Source organism: Musa acuminata, chromosome BXJ2-2 (assembly GCF_036884655.1).
Source record: "Musa acuminata AAA Group cultivar baxijiao chromosome BXJ2-2, Cavendish_Baxijiao_AAA, whole genome shotgun sequence".
In the NCBI taxonomy this organism is placed as follows: Eukaryota; Viridiplantae; Streptophyta; class Magnoliopsida; order Zingiberales; family Musaceae; genus Musa; species Musa acuminata.
The window spans coordinates 19,354,026-19,371,348 of NC_088339.1; the positions used below are offsets into that span (position 1 = coordinate 19,354,026).

General features: G+C 37.9%; 1 protein-coding gene across 1 annotated transcript; it reads left to right on the forward strand.

Moving 5' to 3' along the window:
• Window positions 1-12,908: 12,908 nt before the first annotated feature.
• Window positions 12,909-17,289, forward strand: LOC135605230 (uncharacterized). Its single transcript, XM_065095071.1, has 5 exons — window positions 12,909-13,679; window positions 14,249-14,716; window positions 14,853-15,230; window positions 15,303-15,370; window positions 16,764-17,289. The coding sequence occupies exons 1-5, from the start codon at window positions 13,092-13,094 to the stop codon at window positions 16,969-16,971; spliced, it is 1,710 nt and encodes a 569-aa protein (XP_064951143.1). The 5' UTR covers window positions 12,909-13,091; the 3' UTR covers window positions 16,972-17,289.
• Window positions 17,290-17,323: the final 34 nt, after the last annotated feature.

Below are 17,323 nucleotides of genomic sequence, written 5' to 3' on the forward strand. Positions count from 1 at the left end.
GGATGCGCTTTAGTCATCCCATGTTGCTTTGAGTATCTTCTTCTTTGGTATCCTCTTCTTAGCACATTCACTTTTGTAGTGTCCCAGCTTCATGCATTCGTAATAAATTACTTGATCTTTTTTGGGTTCAAATTTATTTTTAGTATCATTTTTAAATTTTTTTTTAATAAATTTTTTGAATTTTCTTGTTAAAAGTGCCAAGTCATCGTCAAAGTCCTCGTCACTTGAGTTTTTTCTTAAGTGGTTTCTTATGTTCTAAGTGTCATATCCTTCCTATTCTTTGGAAGAGCGTCCTCATGCTCTTCATGAGCTTTGCATGTCATTTCGTAGGTCATTAGTGACCTAATTAATTCTTCAAGAGGAAAGTCATTTAAATCTTTGGCCTCTTGAATGGCTGTGACTTTAGGGTCCCAACTCTTTGGAAGTGATCTTAAAACTTTATTAACAAACTCAAAATCTGAAAAACCTTTACCGAGTCCTTTCAGACCATTGACGACATCCGTAAAACGGGTGTACATATCTCCTATAGTCTGACTTGGTTTCATTCGAAATAGTTTATAAGAATGTACTAAAAGGTTAATTTTTGACTCTTTGACTCTACTCGTGCATTCGTGAGTCACTTAGAGTGTGTGTCAAATATCAAAAGCAGTTTCATAAATTGAAACACGATTGAACTCGTTTTTATCTAGTGCACAAAATAAGGCATTCATAGCCTTTGCATTTAGAGCGAAAGTTGTCTTCTCCAATTCATTCCAATCAGTCATTGGAAGAGAAGACTTTTGAAATCCATTTTCTAAATATTCCAAAGCTCAAAATCCATAGAAATAAGGAAGATCCTCAATTGAGTCATCCAATAGGTGTACTCTGTCCCATTGAACATGGGCGGACGTGTAATTGAGTGACCCTCTTGGTTCCCGACAAATGTCATCTCTCTTTTGTTTTAAGCCAACTAAGAGTGAACCTTACTCTGATACCAATTGTTAGGATCAAGAGCGCACTAAGAGGGGGGGGGGGGGGTGAATTAGTGCAGCTAAAAACTTTTACGATTTCAAAACCCTTTTTTTCGATTAAAGTCGATTCAACGAGAATGAGTTCAACTCAATTCGTTTCGGAAGGAATTTGAACTTGAAGTCTTAAGTGAAAATGAAAGAGAAGACTAAGGTGATTTGCAATAGTGTAAATCATAAAAACATAGATTTCGTAAAGTCTTCGTAGAAAGCATATCGCAGAAGATGTTTTACGTCAAAATGAATGTAGACGTATTTAAAGCACAGTAAGGAGGAGAGGCAGTTTGCTATAAAGGAAAGATGCTCAAAGTAAATGCAAACCAAGATTTTAGAGTGGTTTGGTTAACGTGACCTACATCCACTATCGGCTTCCTCCTCCGACAAGGTCACCGGCGTCCACTAGAGGCCTTCCTTCAATAGGCAAAGGCCAACCACCCTTTTACAGTTTTTCTCCTTTTGTTAGGCTTAGGAGACAACCCTTACAAGTTTCACTCCTCTCTTGAATTATCTCAACACTTAGAAGAAAGAAGGAGGAGAACTCTAGCTTTTACAACACTTTTAAGGCCTCAAAGACTAAAGATAATATCAAGTTTTTATTGCCCTTTCATGTAGGAAAGGGTGGGGTTTATATAGGCCCCAACGAGTTTGAAAATGAAGCCTAAAAGTGTCCATTCTTGGATTTTCGGGGTCCTGGCGGTACCACCACGAAACTGAGGCGATACCACCGCCTGACAGAGCTTGGAGACCGAGCTCTGGCAGTACCACTACCTGCCTGGGGTCGTACCACTACCTAATAGAGCTCGAAGACCAAGCTCTGGCAGTACCACCATTGGCAGCAATAACTGTCGGTGGTGCCACTGCCTGACAGGGGTGATACCACCGCTAAGAATTCTTGGGAGACTGAGTCTCCTGGGCGGTGCCACCGCCGGCCAGGAATTATAGGTCCGAATGGGCTATTCCATTCGGCCCAATTTGGGTCTGTTAAGGGCCCAATTGGCCCCTAATTAAATTAGTGGGATTACCTCCCAACCCTAACTTAATCTATACTCTAACTATGACAATTACGACATGATTACTGCAATTCTGTGTTCCGGTGCGTCAATCGCTTCTTCCGGCGAGCTTCCGACGTACTTCCGACGAACATTCGACGAACCCTCGGTGATGCTCCAGCGGACTCCAGGCAAGCTCCTGGACTTCGCGACGATCTTCTTAGCGAGTTCCGACGAGCTTCTATGGCAAGCTCTTGGACTTCTCGGTTGGTTCCCGTAGAACTTCCGACGAACGTCCGGACTTTCAACGAACTCTCGTACTCCCAACGTGATCTTGATCTTGACTCCGGCATAACACCTGCTGCATGTCTTACTGCCATCATAGTTAATCTTACGCACTTTTCTCAACATATAGATTAGATCAACAAATGATAATTGACTTCATCATCAAAATCTGAGATTCAACAGTAACTTAGGATAGATAGGTCCAATGGATTGGATTCCCCTATATCGCTTGGGGACTACGACGTAGTGGCCTAGTACATTCGTAGTCGATGAGTTGAGTGAATTATTATGGAGATAATAATTCACTGAGCTAGAAGGAGTTCTGACATGTATGACTTACGGCCAACTCGATATTGGGCCTAGAGGGTCACACACATATGGTAGGTGTTGCGATGAGTAGAGGTTCAGATATGAGATATCCGTCGGAGTCCCTATCTTATTGGATATCTAATAAGCCCCTGAATTATTGGATCTTATGGATGTGATCCAATAAGGGTCAATGAGAGATTATTAGATAGAGATCCATTAATCTAAAAGGCTTGGGTAGTTGGATGAAGATCTAATACTCAATATGGCTGGATCCATTAGGGTTAAGTTGATAGAGGACCTCTATAAATAGGAGGGAACTAATGGTTCATATGCTAGAGCCTTTTTGAGTTGTTATCTCCTATTCTCCTCTCATCTTCTCCTCCTCAGATAGTAGGCCTGGAGATTTGAGAAGCATCATCGTAGCCCTGCTGTGTGGATCACCGCTAGAGAAGAGGATGCTTGACCTCCTTCACCCTTTCCTACAGATCTGCAGGGATTCAGGGATATATAATCTCCCTAGGTAACAAAATCTTTCATATACGTAGTTTTAAGTTTTACGGATTTTGCGCATCAATCTTCACATGATGATGAACATATCTTTGGGAAATTGGAGATTTTATTATTTTTATATTCTTCCGCTTATGCATATGATGTGGCCCCCAGATTTTCCTACATTCATAGCTCCTGTCATATGGATCACTGCTAGAGAGGAGGACAGTTAACCTCATTCATCATTTCCTATAGATTTGTAGGAATTCATAGGTATACAATCTCCCTAGGTAACATAATCTCTCTTGTGTGTGTAGTTTATCGGTTTTATGGGTTTTTACGCACCTTCATGATGATGAAATCTTATTTTCTGTGAAAAATTCTAAAATTTTATTTTTTTTGTTCTTCCACTACGCATGTGATATCACTTAAGATTTCCTAGCAGTACTAACAACGACTTGACTGCTAAGTTAGTGGCAACAAGGTTGAGGCTTAGAGGTTCACTTGAGATAGAGAAGGTGATATGGCAACTAAGCGAGGTGGTCCTTTAACCTTTCGAAATGCTCTAGACACTCCTCAAACCATAGGAAACCCTTTGGGTTTTTTAATGTCCGAAAGAAAGGTAGATATCCATCACTTGATTGAGATAAGAATCGATTGAGTGCTACTATCCCACCCATTAACTATTGGACTTCCCTTATTGATCGATATATGTCATCTCTAATATGAGCCTTACCTTCTATAGGTTTATGTTTTATCCCCTCCGATGCACAATGAATATAAGGAACTTTCCTGAGTTGACTCCAAAGATGCACTTAGTTAAATTGAGGTGTATGTTGAATTTCTTTAGAATTTGAAATGTCTCGACTAAATCCGCCAAATACGAATCAATTATCTTACTCTTCACTATCATGTTATCTACATATTCTTTAATATTTCTTCGATCTTATGCTTGAATATTTTACTCACCTATCTTTTGGTATGTTGCCCTCATAGTTTTTAATCCGAAGGGCATGACTCGATAGTAATACATGCCTCGGTCGGTGATAAAGGAAATGTGTTCCCGATCCTTTGATATTATTCTGATTTGAGAATATCTTGAGAATGCATCCATGAAGGTGAGGAGCTCATGAACCAAGGTAGTATTAACCAACTGATCAATCCAAGAAAAGGGATAGTTGTCCTTTGGGCATTCCCTATTAAGATCAATATAGTCAACATACATCATCCAATTTTTATTAGATTTTTTAACGAGTACAACATTGATGAGCCAATGGAGGTTTATTACTAAAGTACGAGTACTGTACTTTGGTAATAAACCCTTCTGCTGACAACTTGTTTATCTCATCACTAACTGTCTACTTACAATCAAGCACAAACTTATGAGGTCTTTACTTCATTGGTCATTTCTCGGGAGAAATGTTCAGGTGATGCTGAGCTACGTTGGGGTCGATTCTTAACATGTCTCTCAACAACCACGTAAACACCTTGACATTCTCTTGAAAAAAGTTCATAAGTTGCACCCATCTCTTTCCGGGAAATACTATCCTGACCTTGACAACTCAATTGGATTGAGCCTTGTCTAGGGGTGCTTCAATAGGTGGCTCTATTATCTCAAGATGTGAGATGGACTTGGTGAAGTATTGGCGAGACTCCCTTAGGTTGCTTCCCAGCTCTCCAATATCGGTTCTCATCGAGAAATTCATCACCAAGTGATAGATCAACACTACCACCTTCAGTTTGTTCAGTATAGGTAAACCTATGATTATATTATATGCTAAGGGAATATCCATCATTATGAATTTAGCCAGTATCGTTTTGGAGTAAGGTTCATCTTCAATTGTGTTGCGGGTTTATGATCCCGAGAGATAAGATAGAGTCGCTAGTGAATCTCAACAGTGAAGAAGTCATAGGAGTAAGGTCATCAGTTAAGAGCTTGAGTTTTTGGAAAGTATCAAAATAGGGGATATCAATAGAGTTACTTGTGTCAATTATGACCCTCTTCACCGAGCATTGATCATCCTTATAGAAACTACTAATGGTTTGGGTCAAGGTACTTTGTCTCATTTTCCTTGAAAGTTATCTCTAGGTCACCCTCCATCCTTGGGCATTTTTTCAATGGTAACTTGGGAATAAGCTTTATAACCCAGAGAGCTATCTCCCCTCGAGATGAATCCATCAATGATGGTATAAATATGTATCTTCACTGACCCCTTAGGTCGAGGTGAGGGTTCTCGGTGCTTTCGGACAAACCACCTGAGGTGTCCCCGACATAAGAGTTCTTCAACCTACTCTTTCAAGTTGTGATAATCCTCCATGTTATGATCATAATCTCAGTAGAACTAATAGTATTTGGACCTATCTCTTTTCACCAACAGAGTCTTCATCACGTAAGGGTCTTTTAAGAGTCCATTCTCTTCTATTTGTTAAAAAAATTTAATTCTAGTCATATTCAAGAGAGTCAGCTTGGACCTTGGGCATGGTAACTTAGGTTGTTCATTTCTCCTTTGCTACAATAACCTCGAGATCAAAGTAGATTGTGTCTGCTCCTATATCAACCTCTTGCATAACTCCTCACACTTACTCAGGACCATTATCTCAATGGCAATGCATTGATTGGTCCTCTGAAATACCTTTAATACAATCACTAATGGTTTCTCTATCAATGACCAAAAGAGGCAAGAGAAATTGAGCCTCATCATGAAAGTTTATATTATAAGCGACGGATGGGCATCTACTATGCCTCGAATTTCATTCGTGAATCGAGCGACAAAGTCTACAAGCATTTCCTCCTCACCTTGCCTAAGTCCGAAAAGCATTATCATGAATGGCCTCGAGTGCACGTTCCTGAGGAAGTGAAATTTAAACTCTCTCATGAGTTGGGCAAAAGAACTAATGAAAAACAACTACAAGCGAGTACATCATTCTCATGCTAGGCCTCTTAACATGGTCAAAAAGGTACAACATATCAGGGCATCTGAAATATTATATGATAATATTTATGCATGAAAAACTACAATGTGCCCTATCAAATTAGCATTATCATCGAATTCCTCCAATGATAAGAGACGAAAGTTCGTTATGATCAGTTCCCCCTAGATTTTCTAGGTGAATGGCAATCGACCCAATGTGAGGTCAACCAACTTTTCTCATTTTGATTATTAAAACTCTCGTTGTATTTCCCCCAAACATTGGCCCATTTATCATAGTTAGATCATAGGGAATCCTCCATCAAATTCGTTGATTAGGTCTTAGATTTAGGCAGGATAGAGTGGTGATGCAATCTACCAAATTCCATGGTTGGGGACTGAAGTGCCCCCTCAATTAATGGTTTGACGGATCTCAAGCACTCTTGAGACATCGACACTACATTGAGTAAGGGAACCTTGACGGATGTCGATGCCAATAGCGGTTGAGATGGTGACCATGGTTGAGCTGGTGGTATCAGTTATTGGGCTAACTAGGGCAAAAATGGAGTAATAACCTATATCATTCGCATTAACATTTGCACTTGTTGAATGAGATTTAAGAATACCTCGGTAGGGATAAGCAGGTGGCTCGAGATCATCCTTAGGGGTGAGAGACTTAGTTCGTTGAATAGATGCTACTATCACATCAATGTTTGTGCTGAGTTGGATGCGTCCATGTGCAAAATAGATGATTGTTGCCCACTAGGTAAAAATACTATAGATCGAGGGCAAAGTCTCCTCACTCAAGCGTTCACTCGGAGGATCGATAGGCTAGCATTCCTACAACATTGAGCTCTCTTTCTAACACTAAAAAATATTGAGAGAAGAAATCATTGATGTCATTGTCACCCTGATGTAGTCCAGACTTGTATGGGTAGAATTGTTTGATGTGCCTACAACGTAAAAACAACGAGCTCTCAAGGTACCACCTGCATGAAGACCAATGTAGAGAGAGGTTTTCCAACTTAGTCCCTCCAACACTCAAGTTAGTAACCCGAGATATATAAGTATAGACGCGAATGGTCAAAAAGATGATCCTGACTTTTTATTATGTTGAAAATGAATTTTTATATCAGATTATAAAGAAATAGAATATTACATGAAATATTCTACGAGGAGAGATAGAAAGTGATCTCTTTATCCAAAAATATTTTTGATACCATATGACGGTCATTATTATTAATGAACGATGTACTTCCTATCAAAAAAATATTTTAAAAAAAATTCTTAAAAATTTATCCAGTATAATATATTATATTTAATTACCACTTTCTGGTAGGGTTAATTCCAAGTATAAGAAGATGGTATTATGTATAAGTTCCCTAAAATCTCAGAACTCTTAACAGAAAGTTTAGCATGTGGGCTTCGTGACTTCTCTTTCTAGCTGGTATCAGTTTGTGGATATGAGAAAGTAGAGCTTAATGCCACTGGAAAAAGACATGGCATCTAATGTACTGAACATAATTAATATGTGCCGGAAACTGTCACTCTTGGAGGAGAGTTCTGTCACTGCTGGTTTGAGAGGTCCCTGCTACTTCATTGATGGCGTACAGCAGTATCTGATGGGTTTCCTATTATTTTCTTCAGTATAAGTGTCTCCATTTGCTCTATAAGCTTTCAGACAAAGATGTCAGACTTTGAAGCTTCAGGTAAAAAGGTTGGTGGCATCTTCACTCCCTCTTTTCTCCTTTGCTTCCTTTCGGCGAATCAGCCATTACCTGTCTAAAAAGATAAGCTGTTAACTTAACTTAGTGTGTGAGACACAAGATTCTCATGTTTTCCTTCAGAAATGTCAAAGCAAGATTGCTGTGGGGTTCCAATGGAATATCTACTTGCCCCTTTGAAAGGCCTAAACTTTTAGATCATTACCACACATGCAAGGAAAAGGACTTCATCACTGGGTAAGGATGGGGGAGTTCAAACAAAGGTCTCTCTCGGTGTGGGTATATGGCCTTCGGATGAGGGTGTTTGATGGGAGACAGTTTGCAAGGGAGAGTGCTGATGAGACTGCTTGGACAAGCTGTTGGCACTTAGCATCACTGATAGCTTCATTGGGTAATTTTGTGTTAGTGATCTAACAAATTATTAACTCAAGCTGGAAGAATGGAGAGTTCAAAAGGTTCTGAAATATATCATCAGCTTGTCATACAAATAAATCTCTGCATTTTTATTCATGGATAAACAGTGTTAGGACAGGCAAAAGAAATGTACTCTCCATCATTACAACAGCGAAACAGTGATAGGAAAAGAGAAAAGTAGACAGAAATAATGTTATAAAATTAACAAATATTTTTGGATTGATGAAGTTACTATCCTTTGAGATTTAAAAAAATTAATATGCAAAGACTTTCTTGTAACGAAAAAAAAGGGATTTGATTATTCTATAAATATCTTATACATCTCTAGTATTTGAAAAAACTTTGAGTGCTCATTCTATGTTTTTTAGAGATAAAAAAAAAGTTTTGGATTTATATAAGAGGATGTAAAGTAAATTTATACGTAAGTTAAAGTTAGCTTAAAAGTACTTATAATTTGATCTCATATATTAGAAATATTAATTTCCAACATGAACATATGAACATAAGAAAATATTGTTAAATCACATAAATTTTGCATCAATTTTTAAAATTTATTTTGTTAATTATTGATCTCTAAATTTATTTTTAATCTTGACATCGAGATCTTTTCTCCCAACAATTTATGATGAATATTTAACATTGCATCTTACAACAGTATCATCAAAGAAATTACTACTTCAGGATAATGTAAACAGGTTATATTTCCCATCCTTTTCTTAGGATCTTATTTGACTAAACATTCAACAATGAAAATATAACAACTTATGTCCCCAATTATCAATTGGTAAAAGAAAAAAAAATTGCCAACATCATTCTATTTGGGATGTAGTAGTGGTTGGAGGTCATAAATGTTTCCACTTCAGCATTGGAATAAGAAAAGTAAAATAAAAGAAAAGCAGGTGCAAATGATGAAACCAATCTGACAGTGAATATGTGTTTGAATGAAAATTCATAAAAGTTCAACAGACTGGAAGAATATCTTCTAGTTTTGGCTTTCAGTATTCTGACAAAATATATATTATATATATAACAATTGCTTCAGCATTTAATCTGATTTCTGTAAACAAGAAGCTAAAGGAACAAATGCTTGAAACTTCTCACTACATCTTGTCTTTGTCTGAACTGTAGTGAGATATAGGAGAATAAGTGGATGAGTTGGTAGGCAAACACATCCCTGAATCTATGTGGAACCCTAAAAAGTAGTGGACAGTTGACAAACACATGCCTGGCAATAATGAATCAATGGGACCCTGAGTGATGTGAACTCCTGACCTGCCCTTCTCCATTATTTTCCTGTGACTTCTCTGTCACCATTAATATTGATGTTTGTGGTGATGCAGGCAGCAAAGGCAGGCCTTGGCACCTTGTTGAGCTACCACAAATTGCACCTCCCCCAATCACTTGTCACTGCTCCATACCCTTGTTCTGTATGAACATGCTTTTATGCCATTGTTTTCTTTATTGTCAATTTTAATATTAAAATTAGTCACATATATATAATTAATCAATCAGGCTCACACATTTTTTAAAGAATTGTGGAGATTTTTTTTTTGAAGCAACTCTCTTTTTTTTTGTTTCTTAAGTTGCAAGTATTACTTACAAAACTAACTTCTAAACTGAAGAATATTATCCCCTTTCGTCTCATCTTCATGTTATTGATCCGACTGGCCAAATATCAAGTCCTGATTGACATGAGATATTAGCTATATCAATTTATCAAGAATATAAATAATAAATCCCAATTCAAATTTTGGGATTATATCAGGAAAGGTGTTTGTTGGAATGATCTACAAGTCACTCAAACATTGGTAAGAACATAAATACAAAAAAATACATATTACATCATCTACAAACTTGAGCTTTAAGTGGAATGACAATGACCAATAGCTTAAAGATAATTTAGAGAACATAACTAAATAAATATTGCCTTATCTACCAGCTTTATTTTTTTATATGGAATATATTGATCATTGAGTCAATGTCAAATTGCTTCTAAGGTTAAAACACAATGAGACGTTCTTTTCTTGTAATTAATGGGGCTTGTTGCGCTGTGCCTATCAGCATTATTGAGCTCTATGAACTCCACAGTCAATGAAATTATCTTTCGAGAAGTGATACGAATGCACCATCTCTCTCTCACATAGCATGGCTTTTTAGACTTATCTATCTAATGCTTCTGAAGTAATAATATCTTATGATTTTTTTATGGGGAAACAGTCATGGGGAGTATTCATTTCCTACTCTCACATTTGATGCTTCATCCTTTTTTATTTGATCAATCATATCAAACAACAATAATGAAAATTATAAGTTGTAATGTTCCTATCAATATATGGGATTAACTACTATTATAGATCTTTGTTGTCGATCTATAAAAAAATAATATTTGAATTAAATTTAGAGCATCTAAATTATTTTAATTTTTCTAACTATAGTATTTACAAATATACTTAATGTCCATACTATCATAAATGATTCTTTATCATTTTATCCTTTTTGAAAGTTATATCAAATTGTTTGAACAATTTTTTTATATTTATCTCAATAATTTTATATCATCAATATAGGTCTGTTGTGCATGTTATTTTTAATTCTACAACATTCAGATCTACAAAGTATTAATAATAAATATTTCTCATATTGCATGTAGAAAATAGCATATCCAATCATCTCATGAAAAAAAAATCAACTGTGATAATGTTGTATGAATCTTCTCTATTTTATTATTTCATGATTTACATTAAATATACTCTTTTTATTATATTCATATAGAGTCTTTCGAACAAAAATCAATACCATCATTTTTTGTAAGGATCGAAGCTGCTATTTCCTAATCCAAAACAACATTTACTATTATTATTATTAATTTTTCGGTTAAAAAATATAAAATATATTTTACATTAATTTAAGAAGTGAGCAACTTGCCTGTCACTATTAGCATCTCGACTAGTCAAGCAAATTAATACATTCAAAATAATATATCGGATAATGTTTCAAACCCTCATCGAGCCTGATACGACCAAAGTTTAAAGTGTATATATATGTGTGAGATTTGTTCCTAAGGAAATCCAAAATTTTCCAACGTTCTCATGTGTTTTACCATAAAATTTGACTCATTGTTAATTATATTTAACCATTAGAATTATTAATTTGATTTTAAATTGTATATTATTATTCAGTCATTTCATTGTTTTTCATGATTATTACTTGATTTATACCTTGGAAATTTCATGTGCTTAGTGTTGTAACTATTAAGGAGCCCACATGGTTAATTATTAGCCCATGACATGCATCTTTCACCCTTTCTTATTACTATGCTATCAAATTCTCTTGAGATTATTGATTCTCCACTATAACCCGCACGAGAGGCATGGTTAATTATTAGTCTTCTACAATGATTTCACCTTTTTTTATTGTTTATACATTTTTCTTTCAAATATTATTTGATTATATGTTTTGAATCAAACTAGTGCAATTTTGATATACTACTCGTGTACAAGCTACTCTTTCGAGTTAGATGAGATAGATGTTGAATCTAAAGATGACAAGGGGAGAGTGGTATGAAGCTGAGACCTCAACGGTGTGAATCTGTTCTCTTCCATGCCCTTCGATTCTTAGCAGCAGTTTGCTTCTACATCGAGTCTACCCCTTGTTCGTATACGAAGTGCTTCATGCTACTGACACTTGCACGTAGCTTACATCAGATGAGGGTGTTCTTCATTACACTTGTACTGCAACAGTGTGAATCTTCTCTCAGCAGTAGTTTGGCGTCTTTAACTCCTTGTTTATATACTTCGTTGCATGGCATCGCATCTCGTCTCGCAGCAGATTCATTTGAAGAGTTCAGGCAGCAACAGGCGTCAGATGAGATGAAAAGGTGTCGGCCTTTGCATGCATCGGATCAGCACTTAATTCTACGTCTGAGATCCGACGATGTGTTTACTTCGTTGCTCTCAGCTTCTTGCAGCTTGTTGCCAGCGACAGCAGACTGGTTTATAGAGTTCTTGTAGCGGGCACTGAGATCAGACGAGGGAGTTTTCTGATAACACTCAAACTGCAACTCTGAGAGAGAGAGAGAGAGAGAGAGAGAGAGAGAGAGAGAGAGAGGTTACAAGGCAAAGGAACGCTATCATCGAAGTTTCGAAATCTCTTAAGATGGCAGCTCGAGTCATCCTTCTCTCGATGAAAGCAATGCGAGATAGATTGGAGAAAACACATAGGTTTTGACCGAAAGAATAATTCCGTCTCCTCGTTACAAGTTATTTCAGGAATTCGAGTCTTAGTCAACTGATCCCAGTCAACATACGTGAAGGTCAACCAAGAAATCCATAGTTTAACATATGTTACAATCAAAGTTAAATATAATTTTTGGATGATGTTTGTATTTGCAGGAAATTTCTTTATTGTTGAAATGAAACTTGCTGAGGACTCATGTAATTATATAAATTATCTGATATATTTGAATTTAATTTCCAATTTACGGAACCAAACAAATACATTACAAAGAGTTTGAACGGATCAGCTTCTCCCATCTTGGTCGTCCGTTCAACCTTTTAACAGATCATGACCGTTCGTTTTCTATTCACCCCCTATTACTATGGGTTGTGCGACGAGAAATGTTCAGGTACAGCTAATATCAAATGGACGGTTGAGGTGTGAGGATAAGGGTACAGAGACGGTTGAGATGGCGGTTTGGATTCTGTCCTTTTTGCCGTATTTCACGTGATGTATTTCCTTCTATCCGTGACATATCGACGGCCGAGGAGCGAAAGGAATCCAATCTTACGGCTGAGTTCTCCCTCAGCTTCTCCTCTTCCCAAGGGAACATTCGAATCCCCAAAACCCTAACCCCGCCCCTTCCTTCGTATTTCCCCAAACCCTAACCCATTTCTCTCTGTCCCTTCATTTTTCTTCTTCTACGGTTCTTCATGTACACCAGAGGCAGCAGCAGCAGCAGCGGAAGCTATGCACAAGCTCTGGCATGGAACTCCCGTCCTCTCCACTGCCGGCTGGATTGAGACCACCGCCACCCGAGCCTTCCTGCTAACATCGATGCCCGCACTCCGCCTTCTGCCTCCACCCTCCCCCGCCATCCTCCAGCGAAGCCACAATCCCTTTCGAAAACCTGATCCCGTGTCCGTCCCCGCCGACAATGGTTCCCGCCTCTTCTGCCGAGCTCGGATGTCGGCCTTAGCCCCATTGTTGCGCGGCGGTTGGGCGAGGAGCTTTGGGACGGTCGAAGCTTTGAGGGTTCGGGACAAAGGTGGGAGCTTCGAGGGTTCTGTTGGGAACGGGAGTAGCCAAGAAGAGGACGATGAGGAGAAGGGCGCGGTGGTGAAGGGGGAGAAGAAGAATAGGGTAACGCAGCAGAGGGCTGCGTCGGCTGGCAGCAGTACCGTGGAGAGGAGACCGAGGGGTGGAATTTTGGACGCATCCCCGGAAAGGAGCTTGGAACTATTGACGATTCCTGGGGTTGGGCCTCGGAATCTGAGGAAGTTGGTGAACAAAGGTTTCGGTGGCGTGGCCCAGCTCAAACAGCTATACATCGATAAGGTATATGATAATGTTCCTCCCATTGACCTGATTTTAGCTGTTGCAGTATTTCTTTGAAGCTCAAGAAATGTCCTTGAAGCTTAAGAAACTTGCATTCTTATATAAAATATAGTCCAGGGGCTGAATTAAGAATTAAATGTATTTTTTTGTTATGACATTATGTAGAATGATACTATGTTTAACTAATTCTATTGGTTCTTATAGACAAGGTTGAGTTGTTTCTCAAGTGATAAGCACTAGAGAATCAACACGATGGAGATATGGCTTGACGCCTTCATTGATCATTCTGCAATGTAATATAAATGAGTATATTCTGTTATATGATTTTTTTTACCTTTTTTGTTTTATGAGTTTCATCATCCTTTTCTTAGTATCTGTTATGAGTTCCAAGGTGTTTATTTGCTAAACATGTTGTTGGGAGATTATACGATGACACCCATATCTATGATTGTTTCAGTAGCTATTATGGATCCTCTAGAATGATTAGTTCTTTGAATGTTCACATTTTAATAAATGTTGTGTTTATGGCTTCCATTCCATAGTCTCTAATAAATTCTGTGTTCTTGCAGTTTGTCGGCGAATCCAGCCACAAGATGGTTGAATACTTACAGAGCTCTGTGGGAATCATTCACAAAAACCATGCAGAGAGCATAACCTCCTTTATCAAAGAAAAAGTAGATGAAGAGTTGAAAGAGGACACCACAGAGTCTAATGTGAAACTTGCAACAAAGAACAGGCTCACATTTTGTGTTGAAGGAAATATTAGTGTTGGGAAGACTACTTTCCTTCAAAGAATAGCTAATGAGACAATTGAATTACGTGATCTTGTGGAAATAGTGCCAGAACCTATTGCCAAGTGGCAGGATATTGGTCCTGATCACTTTAATATTTTGGATGCGTTCTATGCTGAGCCACAGAGGTATGCTTACACCTTCCAGAATTATGTATTTGTGACAAGGGTCATGCAGGAAAGAGAGTCATCTGGTGGAATAAAACCTCTCAGGCTCATGGAAAGAAGTGTTTTCAGTGATAGAATGGTAAGCCCATTATGTGATAAATTAATAACATGACCCTAGCCATTTTCTCCATAACACTGTTTTCATTTGACAGTGCATTTGTGCAATTCAATACTTGCTTCTCAGATATTGAAGCTGTCTGATCTCCTATATGCAGGTCTTTGTGCGTGCTGTTCATGAGGCCAACTGGATGAATGAGATGGAGATTAGCATCTATGACTCATGGTTTGATCCTGTTGTATCATGCCTTCCAGGGCTTATTCCTGATGGTTTCATTTATCTTAGAGCAAGCCCTGACACTTGTCACAAAAGAATGATGCTGCGAAATAGGGCAGAAGAAGGTGGTGTTAATCTGGAGTACTTGAGAGGTTTGCATGAGAAACATGAAAGCTGGTTGTTCCCTTCTCAACATGGAAACCATGGTGTATTGTCAGTCAGTCAGTTGCCTCTGCACATGGATGACTCCCTGCATCCTGATATAAGGGATCGTGTGTTCTTGTTAGAAGGCGATCACATGCATCCAAGTATCCAAAAGGTAGTTTTTCATTTTTTTTCCCTCACTAGTAATGAATTTCTTCATTTGATGTAAATGAACTTTGTTAATTAGGTTCCAGCTCTGATTCTGGACTGCGAACCCAACATTGATTTCAGCAAAGACATTGAAGCTAAAAGACAGTAAGTTTGCTTACCTCACTTTCTTCTCTAAGATAATGGTTTAAACTGAATCTTTGTGGTTTAATTATTTAATCATTGTATTTACTAAAAGGCAATAAGGTTGAATGCTTGGCCGAGCTAGGTCTGCTGTCTATATGGATCAGATTTTCTGTGCACTCCTTTTCTCACTGGTCTGCAGAAATACATATGATATATGAAGTCAGCTCAACAGTTTGGTTCTCTTTAATGGGTTAGATTCTGATACAGTGATGCATCCTCAGCTTATAGGATTTGTTCTTCTAGTTGTAGCCCCATACTTTTTAAATTTTAAATATGATTCCTCTAATCTTTTGAAAGATACCAACATGCCAAAATAAATATTTTTAAGCAATATTAGCTGTCGAAATGCGAGCTTAACTCCTTTGTAAACTGGTTAGTTTCAAAACCATGGGGCTTATGTGTTATTCTGAACCTTGACGATGCACAAGTTCATGTGCCCTGATGCAGAAGTTCAAAACTGGTTAATGATGATTCTTTGACACACATTATAACATGAATGTTTAATAACTAAAGTGACACTGTTAGCTACTAGTTTTTAAGAAGAACAAATGCTTGTAGTGTTGGAAATAGTAACATGTTTGCTTGTTGGGTCATTTTAGAGCGGTGTGTGCAATCTAGTTGATCTTACAAGAAATTGAAAAAATATCAATATTGTTCCAGTCAACTGACAGAATATTGAGTACCCTCTATGGATGTGGATAGGTGGTAATTTTTCTTGGCATGCCAGTACTGTGTTTAGTCTTACTCCAGCATTCAGAGAAACTGTGCCTGTTTTCTCAAACCCATGACCCTCATGTTGCAATATAGCATTGCATCTGCACTGAGGCCTTCCATCTGTTTTACTGTTATGAATGAGGGACACAGATTGGATGTTGGATGGAATGATGTGCTGAAGGACCACAAAATGAAAATGTATCTAACTGCCTTTGGTTGTGATAAAGGTTTGCTGTTCATCTGGAGTTAAATTTGTGTTTGTGAAAGGATTCACTGATAAATAGGAGCAAGCTTAAAGGATTGCTTACTATGGCTTGATGTATGCTGGTATTATCCAAATTAAATCTCTATCATGTGATGGTTCATTACAACTTTACATGGAGTTAAGGAATGAAACTCTTGCCTTTGTTCGGCATCTGACCTTTAAAATTGCTATATTGCATTCATCTTTATGTAGTTCTGTTATGCTGTGCTGACAACTGTTATAGGGTTTCCTGTACTATGGATGCCCCGCTGAGAAAATGAGATTCCACACTGGATCAGTTTAGATATGACTTTTATGCCATATGTGTGGAAGTGAGAGCTATTGAATGCATAAATGATAGTGATTTACTTATATCATGTTTAACTTTTTTCAAAGGTATGCCCGGCAAGTTGCAGAATTCTTCGAGTTTGTGAAGAAAAAGAAAGAAGCTTCGTCTGCAGAAACTGGCAATGATGGAAAGAACCAAGGCCAAAAGATAATGCTTCCTCATGAAGGTGCTTTGTGGATTCCACAAGGCACTCACTTCCCTGATTCTGCCCTATCTCTGGATTTCAAAAAAGCGATGTCTTTCCTTTCTGGTTAGCTGCTTGTTGACCAGCTCTCTATGGATGACCCAAGCCTTCTAAGGGGATGCTGATTCTTGGGTGCATTGTACTTCATTCTACTTGTCCCTGATCCAGGTTCACCTGTAGCTAATTTTGGCTTTAAGATAATTTATTCTTGTGGTAAGCACAGTGTGCCAATTTTGTAAATGAACTTGTCATCCAAAAGGCTGGGGAACGTCCAAATGTTCCTCACATGAACAAGATGTTAGAAACGTTTTTCTCATTTGTAAATGGTCTGATGCTTGTATGATAATTCTGGAGCGGCTGAAGTATGATATTTGTTTTCTTTTTGTTTTTGCATCAGGAACTTAATGCTGTATAATTGGATTT